The sequence below is a fragment of the Garra rufa genome, chromosome 16 (genome assembly GCF_049309525.1).
Source record: "Garra rufa chromosome 16, GarRuf1.0, whole genome shotgun sequence".
NCBI lineage: Eukaryota > Metazoa > Chordata > Actinopteri > Cypriniformes > Cyprinidae > Garra > Garra rufa.
In genome coordinates this window covers 37,861,892-37,877,082 of record NC_133376.1, presented here as the reverse complement: position 1 = coordinate 37,877,082, position 15,191 = coordinate 37,861,892, and the positions used below count along the sequence as shown (strand labels likewise).

Below are 15,191 nucleotides of genomic sequence, written 5' to 3'. Positions count from 1 at the left end.
CACCTCTCAATCTCTGTCAGGATGGATGGGAGCAGACACACATTTCAGGCTTCTCCAGAAATATTTGATTGCATTCAAGCCAAGGCTGGGCCACTCAAGGACATTCACAGAATTGTCTATAAGCCACTCTTGCTGTGTACTTAGGCTCATTGTCATGTTGGAAGGTGAACCTTCTGGCCAGTCTGAGGTTCTGATTGCTCTGGACTGGGTTTTAGCTTTAGCTATTTTTCCAATCAAAGAACAGCCCCACAGCATGAGGATACTACCAGCACACTTTACTGTTGGGATGGTGCTCTGCAGGTGTTGAGCAGTGCTTGGTTTCCTTCAAATGTGATGCTTAGAATTGAGATTCATCACACCCGACAATATTGTTTTTCACAGTCTGAGGGTCCTAGGTGATTTTTTGAAAATTCCAAGTGTGTTTTTATGTGTCTTCACTGAGGAGAGGAATGCCACACCACCATAAAGCCAAGATTGGTGGAGTAATGTTTGTCCTTCTGTGAGCTTTTTTCCATCTGCATATATGATCATGGAGCTCAACTTGAGTGATCATCAGGTTCTTGGTCACCACTGTAACCAAAGCCCTTCTCGCCAACTCTAGGAAGAGTCCTGGTTGTTTCAAACTTCTTCCATTAAGGGTAACAGAGACTACATGCTTCTGTGAATCTTCAGTGCAGCAGAATTAGTTCTGAACTCTTCCCCAGATGTATGGCTTGATACAATCTTGTCTCTGAGCTTTACAGACAGTTATTTTGACCTCAGGGCTCAGTTTTTGCTCTGATATGCATTTTCAGCTGTTAGACCTTTTAAGACACGTGTGCCTTTCAAAGTCATACCCGTTCAATTGAATTTGCCACAGGTTAACTCCACTCGAAGTGTAGTAATATCTATAAGCAATGATTGCTCCTGAGCTAAATTTCAACTGACCCAAATAAGAGTCTGAATACTTATGCAATGGAATCATTTAAGTTTTTTATTTTTAATACATTTGCAAAGATATTAAAAATCCATTTTTTTTGCTTTTCAACTCTGGTGTATTGAGTGTAGATTGATGTGGGTAAGAAAAAAAGTAATTTAAAGCAGTTTAACATAAGGCAGAAACATAACAAAATGTGAAAAATAAATATTTGAATACTTTCGCAATGCACATTTTTAAAGTGTTTCTGAATGAAACAATTACCATTATCTCATTGACCTATACAGTAATCTTCCTGTAATGTGTTTCTAATCTCTCCGCAAATTCATGTCCTCTATCATCACATTAGGGAACCAGTGAGTAACTGGCCACGGACTCATGGACGCCTGTACAATTTAGTTTGTCAGAAGAGCTGAGCTAAGTAGGATCCATCAATTGATCCAGCACATGTCCCTAATGTGAATTTACTTTGCAATAGCTTTTAAACCCTTGTCCTGCTCTCAGTACCCCAAGGGGAATCTGTCACCTGTGTCTGCTTTATAATCTCTTTGGTGTTTGTCTCTCAAATCTTCAAAGTGACCTACATCTCAGCCCCTTTGGACTGTTTGTCTCCCTTGGGCTTAAAATTTGGCCTCTCAGAACAACCCATTACAGTTCGGTGTGGTTTCCCTCACCAGAGTCTTCCAGAGTCTGATCACTGATCAGCCTTTCAGTGTCGATTTACCAGATATCCTGCTTCAAAAAGACCTATGCGTCAAATGAGAAGAAAGCGAGCAGCCAAAAACCTGTAGAAAATAATAAGTGATGGGAAGTGGGTGTGCGCTCATGTGTGTGTTCATGTGTGACAAACAGAAATTTGCAGTGTGAGTGTTTGAAGTTTTAAAAGCTGTGGTGTATTCCCGCCGTGCGCAGTGTGAAAAACAGAGGAAAGTTCGGAGGAGAGCGACAGACATCAAAAACGGCTTGTTTGGTTGAGAACATGGCCTTTCCGTAGATACTTCAATCCCCTCTGTGACAGATCAAGATAACTCCTTACCAAAGCAGAACGCAGCATGGCCACTGTCCTCTCCTCAACATTAAACGCACTCATAAGCATTACGTTCAGCTTCTGGCTTTTTACATTTTTCCTCTCCAAGGCTTGACGCTCACTTTTTTTCCCAAGGAGCGCATTAAGGAACTTTTAGAGGCACAGTGAGAATGTATCAAATAATGTGTTTTTCTTTTATAAAGGAATACAAGGAGACATTTGCAAGGATTTGATTTATTAAAATGCAAAACGTATGCTAGGTTTGAAAATATTTCTGCTTCAGAGTGGTTTTAATAATGCTGGTGAAGTGGATTTATTTGCTGTAGAGTTAATGAAAGTTATTATGATGTGAATTGTATGTCATAACAAATGTCAGTAGACTGGGAAGTCTTTTAAAGAAATGGTTCATTCATAACTTTGTACGACCTTACCTTCACACTGGAAACACAGAAGAAAAGGGGCAGAACTGCATATAGGATAGATTACATAAAAAAACGAATAAAGAAATGTATATCATCCGTGTTAAAGACTTTTCCGCCATAGACTGAGTGATCTTATTTATTTATTATTTTTTAGTAGGGTTTTTTGTTTTTGGTCAGCGACTAATTCAAGTATGTGACCCTGGGCCACAAAACCAGTCTTAAGTAGCACAGGTATATTTGTAGCACTAGCCAAAAATAGTCTAATCAGTCTAAAGTATCATTTTTTTTTTTATGCCAAAAATCATTAGGATATTAATTAAAGATCATGTTCGGTGAAGATATTTAGTAAATTTCCTACCATAAATATTTCAAAACTTAATTTTTCATTGATAATATGCATTGCTAAGAACTTCATTTGGACAACTTTAAAGGCGATTTTCTCAATATTTAGATTTTGTTTTGCACCCTCAGATTCCAGATTTGTAAATAGTTGTATCTCGGCCATAACATTGTCCTATCGTAACAAACCATACATCAATGGAAAGCTTAGTTATTCAGCTTTCAGATAATGTATAAATCTCAATTTAAAAAAAAAATGGACCTTTATGACTGGTTTTGTGGTCCAGGGTCCACTAAGCCTCTTTTCATCAACTAATGTGTCGACTATTAGGGTGCATAGTTTTTAGTCTTAGTCCTTCTTGGGCTACAAGAAACGGAAGCTACAAGAGCTTACTATAAATTAAATGCCAGAAACAGTTTATTCTTTAACCAAAATGCCAATAATAGCTAAGAAAAAAAATCTTACTTAGTATTTTAGTCTTTCACTTAAAAATATCTAAACTTTCTTAAATCAAAATACACAAATTTTTGAACAGTAAGATTCTTATGGTTTTTTTAAGAAGTCTCTTCTGCTCACCAAGCCTGCATTTATTTGATACAAAGTACAGCAAAGCAGTAAAATTTGGAAATATATTTTTACTATTTAAAATAACTGTTTTTATTTGAACATATTTTAAAAGGTAATGTATTCCTGTGATTTCAAAGCTGAATTTTTAACATCATTACTCATGATCACATGATCATTCAGAAATCATTCTAATATTCTGATTTGCTGCTCAAAAATATGTATTGTTATTATGATGTTGAAAACAGCTGTGCAGATTTTTTTCAGGTTTCTTTAATGAATAGAAAGTTCAGAAGAACAGCATTTATCTGTACTAGAAATCTTTTGTAACATTATAAATGTCTTTGTCATCATTATTCTGTCCCCCCCCCCAAAAAATTATCCTGACTCCAAGCTTTTGAATAGTATAGTGTAATGGTAATGTTTTTACATTGTATTATCTTTTTTTTTTTAAACCTATATGTAATCACATTTGTAATTAATTTCTGTAATTCCCACTGTTGACCCATCCGTTACACCCTAACCCACCCTGACACCTACCCATATCACCAAACCTGCCCCTAACCTTACCCATATCCCACCTTAATAGAAGCAAAAGTGTTTCGCAATGCAATATGTCCACATTAAGTACATTGTACTTATTTTTTGATGTAAGTACATAATAGTTAAGGGCCACCTAATATAAAGTGTGACCGTATAGTGTATAATGTTGAAAAAGCTTGTTATTTCAGATAAACGCTGATCTTTCTATTCATCAAAGAATAAGGAATATTTTTTTTTAAATATATTCAAATAGAAAACAGTTAAAAATGTAAAAATGTTTCACAATATTACTGCTTTTGCTGTATTTTGGATCAAATAAATGCAGGCTTGGTGAGAAGAGACTTCTTTAAAAAAAACATTAAACATCTTTTGACTAGTAGTGTAATTGAGAAGTAAAATGACTGAAGATACCTATATTAAAGGGATGGTTCGGAGTAGAATTGACTTCATTGCTATGCACTTCGAAGCCCATGTAAATACCCCATCCGAAGTTTTTTTTACCTTAGTCAAACATTTATGGAGATATTAGAGTTTTTCGAATTGCTTGTTACAGGAGTGAATGGTACATGTGATGTATCTCGTAAATTGCACCACTAAACGTGCAAGTAATCTTACCAAACTTGTACAGTAGTGTAAATAGGTTATGTACTCACAAAACGCTGCATCGGAACATTTGTAAGTCCACCATGAGTGTTTTAAAAACACGTTTTAGCCGATCCCTACTAGTCTCAAAAACTACAAATGGCGACACATCGACGTCACTTCCCTGGTTTGAAAAAAGCATGTAAAAGTCCTCCTACAAGTTGACATGCAGACAGATGTAGTAGGAGGACTTTTACATGCTTTTTTCAAACCAGGGAAGTGACGTCGACGCGTCGCCATTCACCCCTGTAACAAGCAATTCGAAAAACTCTTAATAGCTCCATAAATGTTCGACTAAGGTAAAAAAAACTTTGGATGGGGTATTTAGATGGGCTTCAGAGTGCATAGCAATGAAGTCAATTCTACTCCGAACCATCCCTTTAAGTCTTGTTTTCTAAAAAAAAAAAAAAATCAATTTTGTTGAACGTTAATATAAATTTTATAAATATAAATTTTATTGAAAACCTTTACTTTTACATAAGTAATATATTGTTTTTTAATGGCTGTTTTGAAAAAATGCACTCGCCAAAATATAAAAAATGTCTCTTTGGTCAAAAAAATGTTCCCGACCCCCGGTCTACAACATGATACAATATAAACACCATGAGGAGCACAGCAGCTGGAAGTGGTGGTGCGGTTTAACGTGATGTTCCTTTGCTGTCTCACCGCAGGTGCTCTGGCCATATTGATCCCCGAGCTTGACCTAGTGATCTCTCTGGTGGGCTCCGTGAGCAGCAGCGCTCTGGCCCTCATCATCCCTCCCTTGCTTCAGATCATCACCTTCCATAACGAAGACATGAAGCCCTGGGTGATGGTCAAGGACATCGGCATCAGCCTCATTGGCTTTGTGGGCTTCGTGGCGGGGACGTACATCTCCATCCAGGAGATTGTGGCACGGAACGGCAACAGACACAACAGCACGCTTGTTCAGCTGCTGTAAACGCTGGCAGAGCGACAGAATATATGTTGGCCGTACAGACTCACTGAATCATTTACTCACTACAGTACTCGGGATTCATCTTACTGAACATCCGTAGATGGCTTATGGATTTTTGATGTGTTTTTGTCCTTTTTACAGCACTGTAGTCTCTTCCTATCAAATTCTCAAGTTACGTTGGTTTTATTGAACACGTTTGTATAGGATCTTTAGAGTCAAACAGGCTTTTATCCAAATTTTAAGGTGAATATTAATGGAATAATATCTATATTGCTTGTTTACAGTGTTACTGTAAGTCTGGAAGTGACGTGAAGAGTAATTTCTGTTTACAAATGTGTATTTTGTTTTCCTAAGGCTCTTGTTTTCAAGACCAAAAGCGAGTCATTTACTGCATATTACACACTGACTCAACCTAGACTTGATGGTAAATATGTGGAAAAACTATTCAAAGTACAGAATGTTTTATGTTTGCACAATTACACGATATCCCGTACCTCTCCGTCTCAACCAGTCAAAGCATACGTCAGATCAGTGGTCTTGAAATAATTTCATCTTCACTGTGACTGCTGTTTTAGTTTTATTGATTTGAATTTTTAAGTAATGTTTCATTAGTTTATTTTACCGTCTCAAGTTTTTATACTCAACAGGTGCCATCAGTGAGTCATCTTGCTGAGAAATCTGTTGATATAACTTGATTTTTTCACTTTTCTTTCTGATTAGCTGTAGTTTTTATCAGTATGGCCAGATCTCATTCCAGATGTGCAGTATATAATTGTTTTAACACAGGCTCCAGATCTCCTAATATTTAGCACACAGAACCAACAGGAGTGTGTTTTTAACTGCATCCATGTTGAGTACATTTAATTTTAAAACACTTGTACTATAGTGTTAAACATATTTTTTACTGGGGTACTTGAATTTTTGGTTTTAGTTGTATGAATTTGCTATATATATATATATATATATTGATGGCAGTGCCAAAGTTATTGACTGGAGAGGGGTTTTTTTTTATCATTTACTGTAATTTGTCTTGCACTCAACTGCAGCTTTTGTAATTGCAGTGTTATTTTGCCTTATTGTATGCTGTAGGTTGTTTATTCATGCTTACATTGTTGAAAATGAACATATCTCTAATTGAAATCTTTTAAATAGGTGAAAGTATTTAAAGGTTAGATTCTACAAACAGAAAAAAGCCACATTGCTCATTTTTGTATGTATCGTTCATATATTTGTCGACATGAGAGTTTCAATGTCCACCTGTTGAAGTTGCCTCTTTGTGTCTTACTAGTTGATTTAAAACAGCAGGCCTTGAGAGCTGCTATGTGCTCTGTGTTTGAATTAAAGAACCGATTGCCTGTCTTTATGTTTGCAAGTGTACGGTCTCTTTTTCAATTCTGCATCTTTTGTTGTAGGGCATTATTTGAACCGAAGGCAGGCAAAAACACTGTTTTTTCATGCACCCATCAAGTTTTTGGTTTTTCATAAAGTGTTTTTTTTTTTTCAGACTAGTGGAAAGAAAACATCCAAAAAACACTGTTAAGTATTTCTTTTATAGCACTTTATCTATTTGTCAATAGATTTCAATGACAATGCATATTTTTAAAGGCCGTTTTCTCAAAATGATACACTGAGCCATAAATTTCTACTTCAGTAACACTTAACATTTTTATTCCTGTCTAAATCCTGAAGGCTTTTACAGAGGGATTTGTTCATATATAATTTGCTTGTTTTTATACATTTTCTTTCCCAAAAAATTGTAAAATATATATATCATGAATTATGGCATGAAGAAATGAGATACCCAAAATTTCCTCTGTACTTATGACTCTAATATGTCAAAAAATTAAACAAGAATTTTGAAACTGACTTCATCCAGTGTTTAGATTGCTGTACTAGATATGCAAATTAGCGCGTATTCCATTAAATAATGCCTCATTTGCATTTTTAAACCCGTTTTAGAAAACTTGTAATACAAAAAAAATGCTTTCAATTATCAATGTAATCAATCAACTGGGTAAGTAAGGTGATAACTATTAGTTTTTTGTTTTGTTTTTTACCCTGCAGTGTCTCGCCTTAAATACCCTCATTTTGTTTTAAATCTGTAAGTCCTTCATTCATCCTTGGAAAACAAATTAAGATATTTTTGATGAAATCCAAGAGCTTTCTGACCCTGCATAGACGGCAACACACAAAAAGTCTTCCTGTAGCTTCTTGTAACGATATTATCAATATTGTGGTATCGTGATAGCAATATATTATCGTAGTCACATGACTATATGTGAAAAAAGTGTATATTTTTAAAATATTCTAACATAAAAGGTCTTCAAAGTTGTTTTTTGGGCCATTATGTTTTGGTACAGTATCTGTCAAACTAACTAAAACTGAAAACACAATATGACTTAATAGGCTCTATGCACGCGTACTTCCGCGTTTGACGCAAGGCTGCTATTCCGTTTCCGGTTGGAGAGGTTTGAAGCGGAGAAAAACGCGATTATGGCAGAGTCGACGAATTTTACTCGGTGTTTGCAAGAGTTGCCCAAATGTACAATCACTGATGTGCAGTACAACGCCACAGAGCAAACTTGAGAAAGGTTTCAAGTTTTATGTGTCTTCGTATCTGTGCAATTATGAAGGTAAATTCAGCTAACCTGAACCGCCTGAACTGAACTTCTATTATTTTTTTACGATTCGTCCAGCAGCAGGCGTGTTTGTAATTTTGTCTGAAAGTGTGAGGTAAAATCAGGGCCACAAATGAGATCTCAGTGAAAGCTCACTGCTACCGCTCTATGAGGAAAGCAGAGACTCCACACCAACTGAGAGTAGAGTAGCTTAAAAGTGACGTTCAAAGTTCTGTTGGACATGTTCAGTCCAGTTCAGTTTTTACTTTTCTAACGTTACCACTGTTCAGCTTGGATAACCACAGCTGTTATCTTAGCTAGTATGGATGATTATTGTACAAAATAATAAGAATAAAAAATGTAATGCAGTTCTACGACAGATGAATAGCACTGCATTATCACTGCTAATTATAGCTGAAACAGTGGTAATGGAGATACAAGGCGGCAAAGTTGGTTTTATAATCACACATTCTTTAGGAAATGTGTGGAAACTTAGAAAAGTGTTAAATTTAGCAGATGCTGTACACTGCGGCACACAGCAGTGGTGGCTAGAGGGGCTGTCCTCCCGTCTTTGAAAAGATACTTTCATATGTTTAGATGTCATTTTATATGTTTATTTAATATAATAAAGCAAATAAGCATCAACAATATGAGTGGAGTCTGTTTTTGTGACTAACGTTACCGTAGTATAGAAGACAATACAAGTTATTAGAAAAAATAGTACACAGCACTCTACAATCGCGCCGGAACGGAAGTAATCCAGCATCCTTATATTCCACCGGAAGTACGTCATTCACCGCCGTGCATACAGCCTATTCCTTCATCAAGTTTGTTTTGACTGCGTGTTTCAAAGTGAAGTTCATTCAGGCGATCAGCTCATGATCCGATGTTATTTGCGCCGCAGTAAACTCATTTATTGCATGTGCTGAGTTTAGCGTATGTTTGGGAACGCAACGGCCACCAATTATGCTTTATTTTTGCGGCATATGACTACATCATTTCACTAGATTTGTAGTGAGACATGTTTTTGTAAGCTTTTTTTTCACTGAAGTTGGAGTTTTCCTTCAAAATAAAAGCTCTACTGCCCTTTCTGTCAAAATAAAAGCTTAAAAGTGCAGTATAAATTTCTGACAGCTAGCGGTTCAAATGGGTAATGTTACTGCACTCCAGATTCAAAATGTCTCTTTCAAGTGTAAAATTAGGAAAGAAGTATTGTAATTTCCCTACTGCAGTGTAAAGAAAAAATAATATACTTTTGAAATATTAATTTTCCTTTTTTACTACAGTGCAACTGTTTTACAATACATGGGTATTACTGTCATAGGAATACCAGTGTGATGTAATTTAAACTGAGACAGTATACCACAAATAAAAAGAGGGTTGAATCTCCTTCAAAGTTCAGATCAAGTCAATTGACTTTTTTCTGAATTAAGTTTTCTTAGTTAAGAACATGGGTTGGAGCTCTTAATTTTGAGTTCAAAGTGTTTTAGATAGAAGAATTTAATTTTAAAGTGTACCAAATTAAAAAAAAAAAAATCCAAGTCTTCATTTGTTTTTGTTTTTTTTTAATAACGCAATAAATATTGTATTGTGGACTTCATATCACGATATTATGGTATCGTTAGATACTGGTATCATTACATCCCTAGTAGCTTCATAAAATTGAACTTTGAACTACTTTTTACCCAGGAAGTGTTGCCCTTTTAAAAAAGTTCTAAAACTAATGTGACTAGAGCAACATTTAACAGACAGACACAACTGCCAACTGTGTAAAAAATTTGCACCTGAGAAATAAATATTAAAAATACCTATTAAAATGACCCAACAGGCTGAACCCAGCATTTTTTAGAGTGCAGAAAAACTACCCCGCACCTGGGTAAAAAAAAAAAAAAATAACAAAAACCCAATAAAATGACCCAACAGGCTGAACTCTTTTTTCAGAGTGTCGAAAAACCCAGCACCTGGGTAAAAAATATTAAAAATAACCCAATAAAATGACCCAACAGGCTGAACCCAGAATATTTTTAGAGTGCAGGGTCAGAAATCTCTCAGATTTCATCAAAAATGTCTTAATTTGTGTCCCGTAGAATAGATGAACGAAGGTCTTGCAGGTTTGAAAAGACATGAGGGTGAGTAATTAATCATAGCCTCTTTTCATCAACTAATGTGTCGACTATTAGGGTGCAGCCCTAGTTTTTGTTTGTCTTGGTCCTTCTTGGGCTACAAGAAGCAGAAGCTACAAGAGTTTACTTTAAATTAAATGCCAGAAAAAAAATATCTTACTTAGTATTTTAGTCTTTCACTTAAAAATATCTAAACTTTCTTAAATCAAAATACACTTACTGTACACTACGAGTCGAATTTATTTGAGACAAAGTACAGCAAAACAGTAAAATTTTGAAATATTTTTACTATTTAAAATAATTGTTTTCTATTTGAGCATATTTTAAAATGTAATTTATTCCTGTGATTTCAAAGCTGATTTTTTTGCATCATGACTAATGTGGGTTTGCGCGTTTGAAAAGACATGAGGGTGAGTAATTAATGATAGAATTTTCATTTGTTGGGTGAACTAGCCCTTTAAAGGTGAAAGTATTTTCAAATGATGCTGAAATACTTTCTGATGTTTTTACAAAAGACTTTTTAGCCAGTAAGAGTTGGCAGTGTCTGGCTGTTAAATGCTGCTCTAGTCACATTAGTTTTAGAAATTTCTGAAAGGGTATCACTTCAAGAGGTACGTTTGTAAAGGTTGTGCTTGAAAGGAAAATCAAACCAAGTATGTATATTTGAAAAACGAATTAATTTAATGCATGCAGTCATTGCAGCCTCTATTTCTCATTGCCTGTGACATATGAATAGAATATGGATTATTATGAGGAAAAATCTGCAATGAAATAAAATGCAGATTTCATGACTGAATATCAGCATTGCTGGGATAATCTGTGTTTGCCTTCTGCAGACATTTATGTACGATTTATGTAAATTAGAGCTTTGATTATATATTCATTGCACTTTTACTACCTATCTTCTTAAATGAACGAGCTGCGAATGTTGATTTGTAATCTACAACTCTTTCATTGAAGTTGCATCATGGCAAAGCCTTTGATTGGTTGAGTTGGTAAAGGCTGACATCCGCAATACCGTTCCAGAGATTGCAATAACTGTGTTTTGTACTTAGACAGATCAAAAGGAAATTGCTACGGTAGGCTGTCATTATTTATAAGAAAAAAATAGAGTGTGGACTGAAGTCAAGTTTTGACCATGGTCTATTATCTAGTTCCGGGCTTTTTTTTTTTTTTTTTTTTTTTTTTTTTTTTTTTTTTTGCAGTTGCTCGTTTTTACAAAACAACAACAAAAGAACTCCCAGTGTCCAGCAGTGTGCAGGATGTAATGAAAGTCAAGTAATATCTGACTCACATCAAGACAGAAATACAGAAATGTTCCCGGTTCAATACAGGTTAACCTCTACAGACAGCATCTTTGGCATGTTGTTGATTATAATACACAAAAATAATTTTGAAGACCTATGGGAAAAGTTAGAACTTTGGTCAAAATGTTGATATTCTTCCTTACAATAGTGAGTGTCATTTGAAGTGTTACTTTATCAAGTGATTTAGCTTCAAAACCCAGCTTTACAGTGGGGTGGAGAAGCTGTTTATTGTGCAATTTCATGATTTCATGCTTTTGCAGGCAGAAATTCACCACACAGAACATACTGTGGTCGGCACAAAACGTATTTATACTTGCAGCTAGTAAAGCTGTATTTAATATAGTTTGAGGCGTGTTTTTGGTTACCTTGTGTAGTTTTGGTTTCTCGGTTGAGACAAGACACAACACATCCTTGACGTCAACAATTGCAACTTAATCGCAACTCATAATTTGCTGCTTATTAATAGTTAGTAAGTTGTTAAGTTTAAGATTAAGGGATCTAAAATATGCTCATGCATAATAAGCATTCAAATATGTGCTTTATAAGTACTAATAAACAGCCAATGTGCTAATAATATGCATTCTAAAAAGCAACTTGCTAATAGCAAGAATTGGTCCTTAAAATGAAGTGGTACCTTTTTCCTTTTTTTTAAAACGAGTCAGTTTTTTGAAGCACTCAACACACCGTTGATGATCAGAACGGTGGAAATGCAATGAAAAATTCACACAAAAAAAATGGTCATAAATGCATAAAACACCTTTTATAATCAATTTGCTAATGGTTATTGAAAGTGTAACCTATTAAATGCGAGTGACGTCCTCGAATACCAATATGAAGTGTCTGCATAATGTGTCATTTTATTAATTATTTGATATGTGAATTAATAAAATACCCTTGGTTAGGCTACAGAGACTACAACTCTTCCTTTTTGTTTAACAAATCTCACACTGAAATGTTTACAAATGTAATCCAAGATCAGGTAATTGATTATAGGTTATTGAAATTCCAAAACAGTTATGGAACAGCAAGTCCTCATTTACTGAAATCACATGCCTTTGGCTGTTTGCATGCCATGAAAAAAGTTTTAAAGCTTTACAACGTAGTTTTAAAAGCATCCATCACTAATACCATGTGTATTTTAACATTTAAAAGAGTAGTTTACTTCCATAACCAAAAATTTACAGATAATGTACTCACCCCCTTGTCAACCAGGATGTTTGTGCCTGTTTTTCCTCAGTCGTAAAGAAATTATATTTTTTGAGGAAAAAAATTTAGGATTTCTCTCCATATAATGAATATGTATGGTGTATTTAGACTTCCAAAATGCAGTTTCAAAGCAGCTTCAAAGGGCTTTAAATGATCCCAGCTGAGGAAGAAGGGTCGATTTTGAAGTTGGAGGAGAAATTGAGGGAGTTTTTTGAGTTCACACTGAGCTAAACAAGATGAGCATTTGAGGATAAAAAGTACTTCACGAGTTCACACTTACATATAATTAGCCGGAGAATAGTAGTGCATGTTTGGCGTGCTGTCCGGTGAAGGGCTCCGAGCTCGGGAATGGCCCGAACCCAGAGTACCCCCCAATAGGAGTAGTGAGAACTCGGAGTGAGGAGATGGAGTGGTGGAGGGTTACTGATAAACCATCAAGTGAATGGAGGTGAGTCAGCTGTATTTAAACCTATGGCGCTGATTGACTTGAGTGGGCTCCTCTTGTGACGTTTACGCTAAGTATCTGACGTGCTTCTCCCGAACTTTGTTAATGAAACATCATATAAATTGTATTTTTATTTATTTATTTATTTTTTTTAATAACCGATCATTACCAATCAAGACACTTCTTCCTCATCTGGGATCGTTTAGAGCACTTTGAATCTGCATTGAAACTGCATTTTGGAAGTTCAAACTCGGGGCACCATAGAAATCCACTCTATGGAGAGAAATCTTGAAACAGATAATGTACTCACCCCCTTGTCATCCAAGATGTTCATGTCTTTTTTCTTCAGTCGTAAGGAAATTATATATTTTTTGAGGAAAACATTTCAGGATCTCTCTATATAATTGATATGTATGGTGCCCCCCAAATTTGAACTTCCAAAATGCAGTTTCAATGCAGATTCAAAGTGCTCTAAACAATCCCAGCCAAGGAAGAAGTGTAGGTTTTGAAGTTGGAGGAGTTTTTTTGACCTACCCTAACTCTCTTGAACCGAAATACACAGAGTTCATGCAGAGCTAAACAAGATGAGCGTTTGAGGTTAAAAAGTATATCAATTGTAATTTCTTTTAGAAAATAACCAATCGTTACCAATCAATACCCTTCTTCCTCGTCTGGGATCGTTTAGAGCCCTTTGAAGTTGCATTTAAACTGCATTTTGGAAGTTAAACATGGGGGCACCATAGAAATCCACTATATGGAGAGAATTCCTGAAACAGATAATTTCCTCTCCCCCTTGTCATCCAAGATGTTCATGTCTTTTTTTCTTCAGTCGTAAAGAAATTATATTTTTTGAGGAAAATATTTTAGGATTTCTCTCTATATAATGGATATGTATTGTGCCCCTGAGTTTAAACTTCCAAAATGCAGTTTCAGTGCAGCTTCAAAGGGCTTTAAATGATTCCAGCCGAAGAAGAAGGGTCGGTTTTGAAGTTGGAAGAGAAAATGAGGCAGTTTTTTATCCTACTATAACTCTCTTGAACCGAAATACACAGAGTTCATGCAGAGCTAAACAAGATGAGCGTTTGAGGTTAAAAAGTATATCAATTGTAATTTCTTTTAGAAAATAACCAATCGTTACCAATCAAGACCCTTCTTCCTCGTCTGGGATCGTTTAGAGCCCTTTGAAGCTGCATTTAAACTGCATTTTGGAAGTCCGTTATATGGAGAGAAATCCTGAAACAGATAATGTACTCACCCCCTTGTCAAGTTGTCATCCAAGATGTTCATGTCTTTTTTCTCCAGTCATAAAGAAATTATATTTTTTGAGGAAAACATTTCAGGATTTCTCTTCATATTATGGATATCTGTTGTGCCCCCGAGTTTCAATGACGCTTCAAAGAGTTCTAAAGGATCCCAGCCAAGGAAGAACGGTTGATTTTGAAATTGGAAGAAAAAAGTGGGAGTTTTTTGGTCTACCCTAACTCAATTGAACTGGAAAACACAGAGTTCACGAAGAGCTAAACAAGATGAGCGTTTGAAGTTAAAAAGTACATAAATTGTAATTTTATTTTAGAAAATAACCAATTGTTATGCTAGATAAGACACTTCTTCCTCATCTGGGATCGTTTAGAGCCCTTTGAAGCTGCATTTAAACTGCATTTTGGAAGTTCAAACTCGGGGCACCATAGAAATCCACTCTATGGAGAGAAATCTTGAAACAGATAATGTACTCACCCCCTTGTCATCCAAGATGTTCATGTCTTTTTTCTTCAGTCGTAAGGAAATTATATATTTTTTGAGGACAACATTTCAGGATCTCTCCATATAATTGATATGTTTGGTGCCCCCCGAGTTTGAACTTCCAAAATGCAGTTTCAATGCAGATTCAAAGTGCTCTAAACAATCCCAGCCAAGGAAGAAGTGTAGGTTTTGAAGTTGGAGGAGTTTTTTGACCTACCCTAACTCTCTTGAACCGAAATACACAGAGTTCATGCAGAGCTAAACAAGATGAGCGTTTGAGGTTAAAAAGTATATCAATTGTAATTTCTTTTAGAAAATAACCAATCGTTACCAATCAATAACCTTCTTCCTCGTCTGGGAT

The 15,191-nt window shown here is 35.6% G+C and overlaps 1 protein-coding gene across 1 annotated transcript in view; it reads left to right on the top strand.

Moving 5' to 3' along the window:
- The window catches only part of slc36a1 (solute carrier family 36 member 1), a 63,811-nt gene extending 57,057 nt beyond the window's left edge, over nucleotides 1-6,754 (top strand). Inside the window, exon 12 of the mRNA XM_073820439.1 lies at nucleotides 5,126-6,754. Within this exon, the coding sequence (XP_073676540.1) occupies nucleotides 5,126-5,394 (269 nt within the window). The 3' untranslated portion in view covers nucleotides 5,395-6,754. The remainder of the gene's footprint in view (nucleotides 1-5,125) is intronic.
- Nucleotides 6,755-15,191: the final 8,437 nt, after the last annotated feature.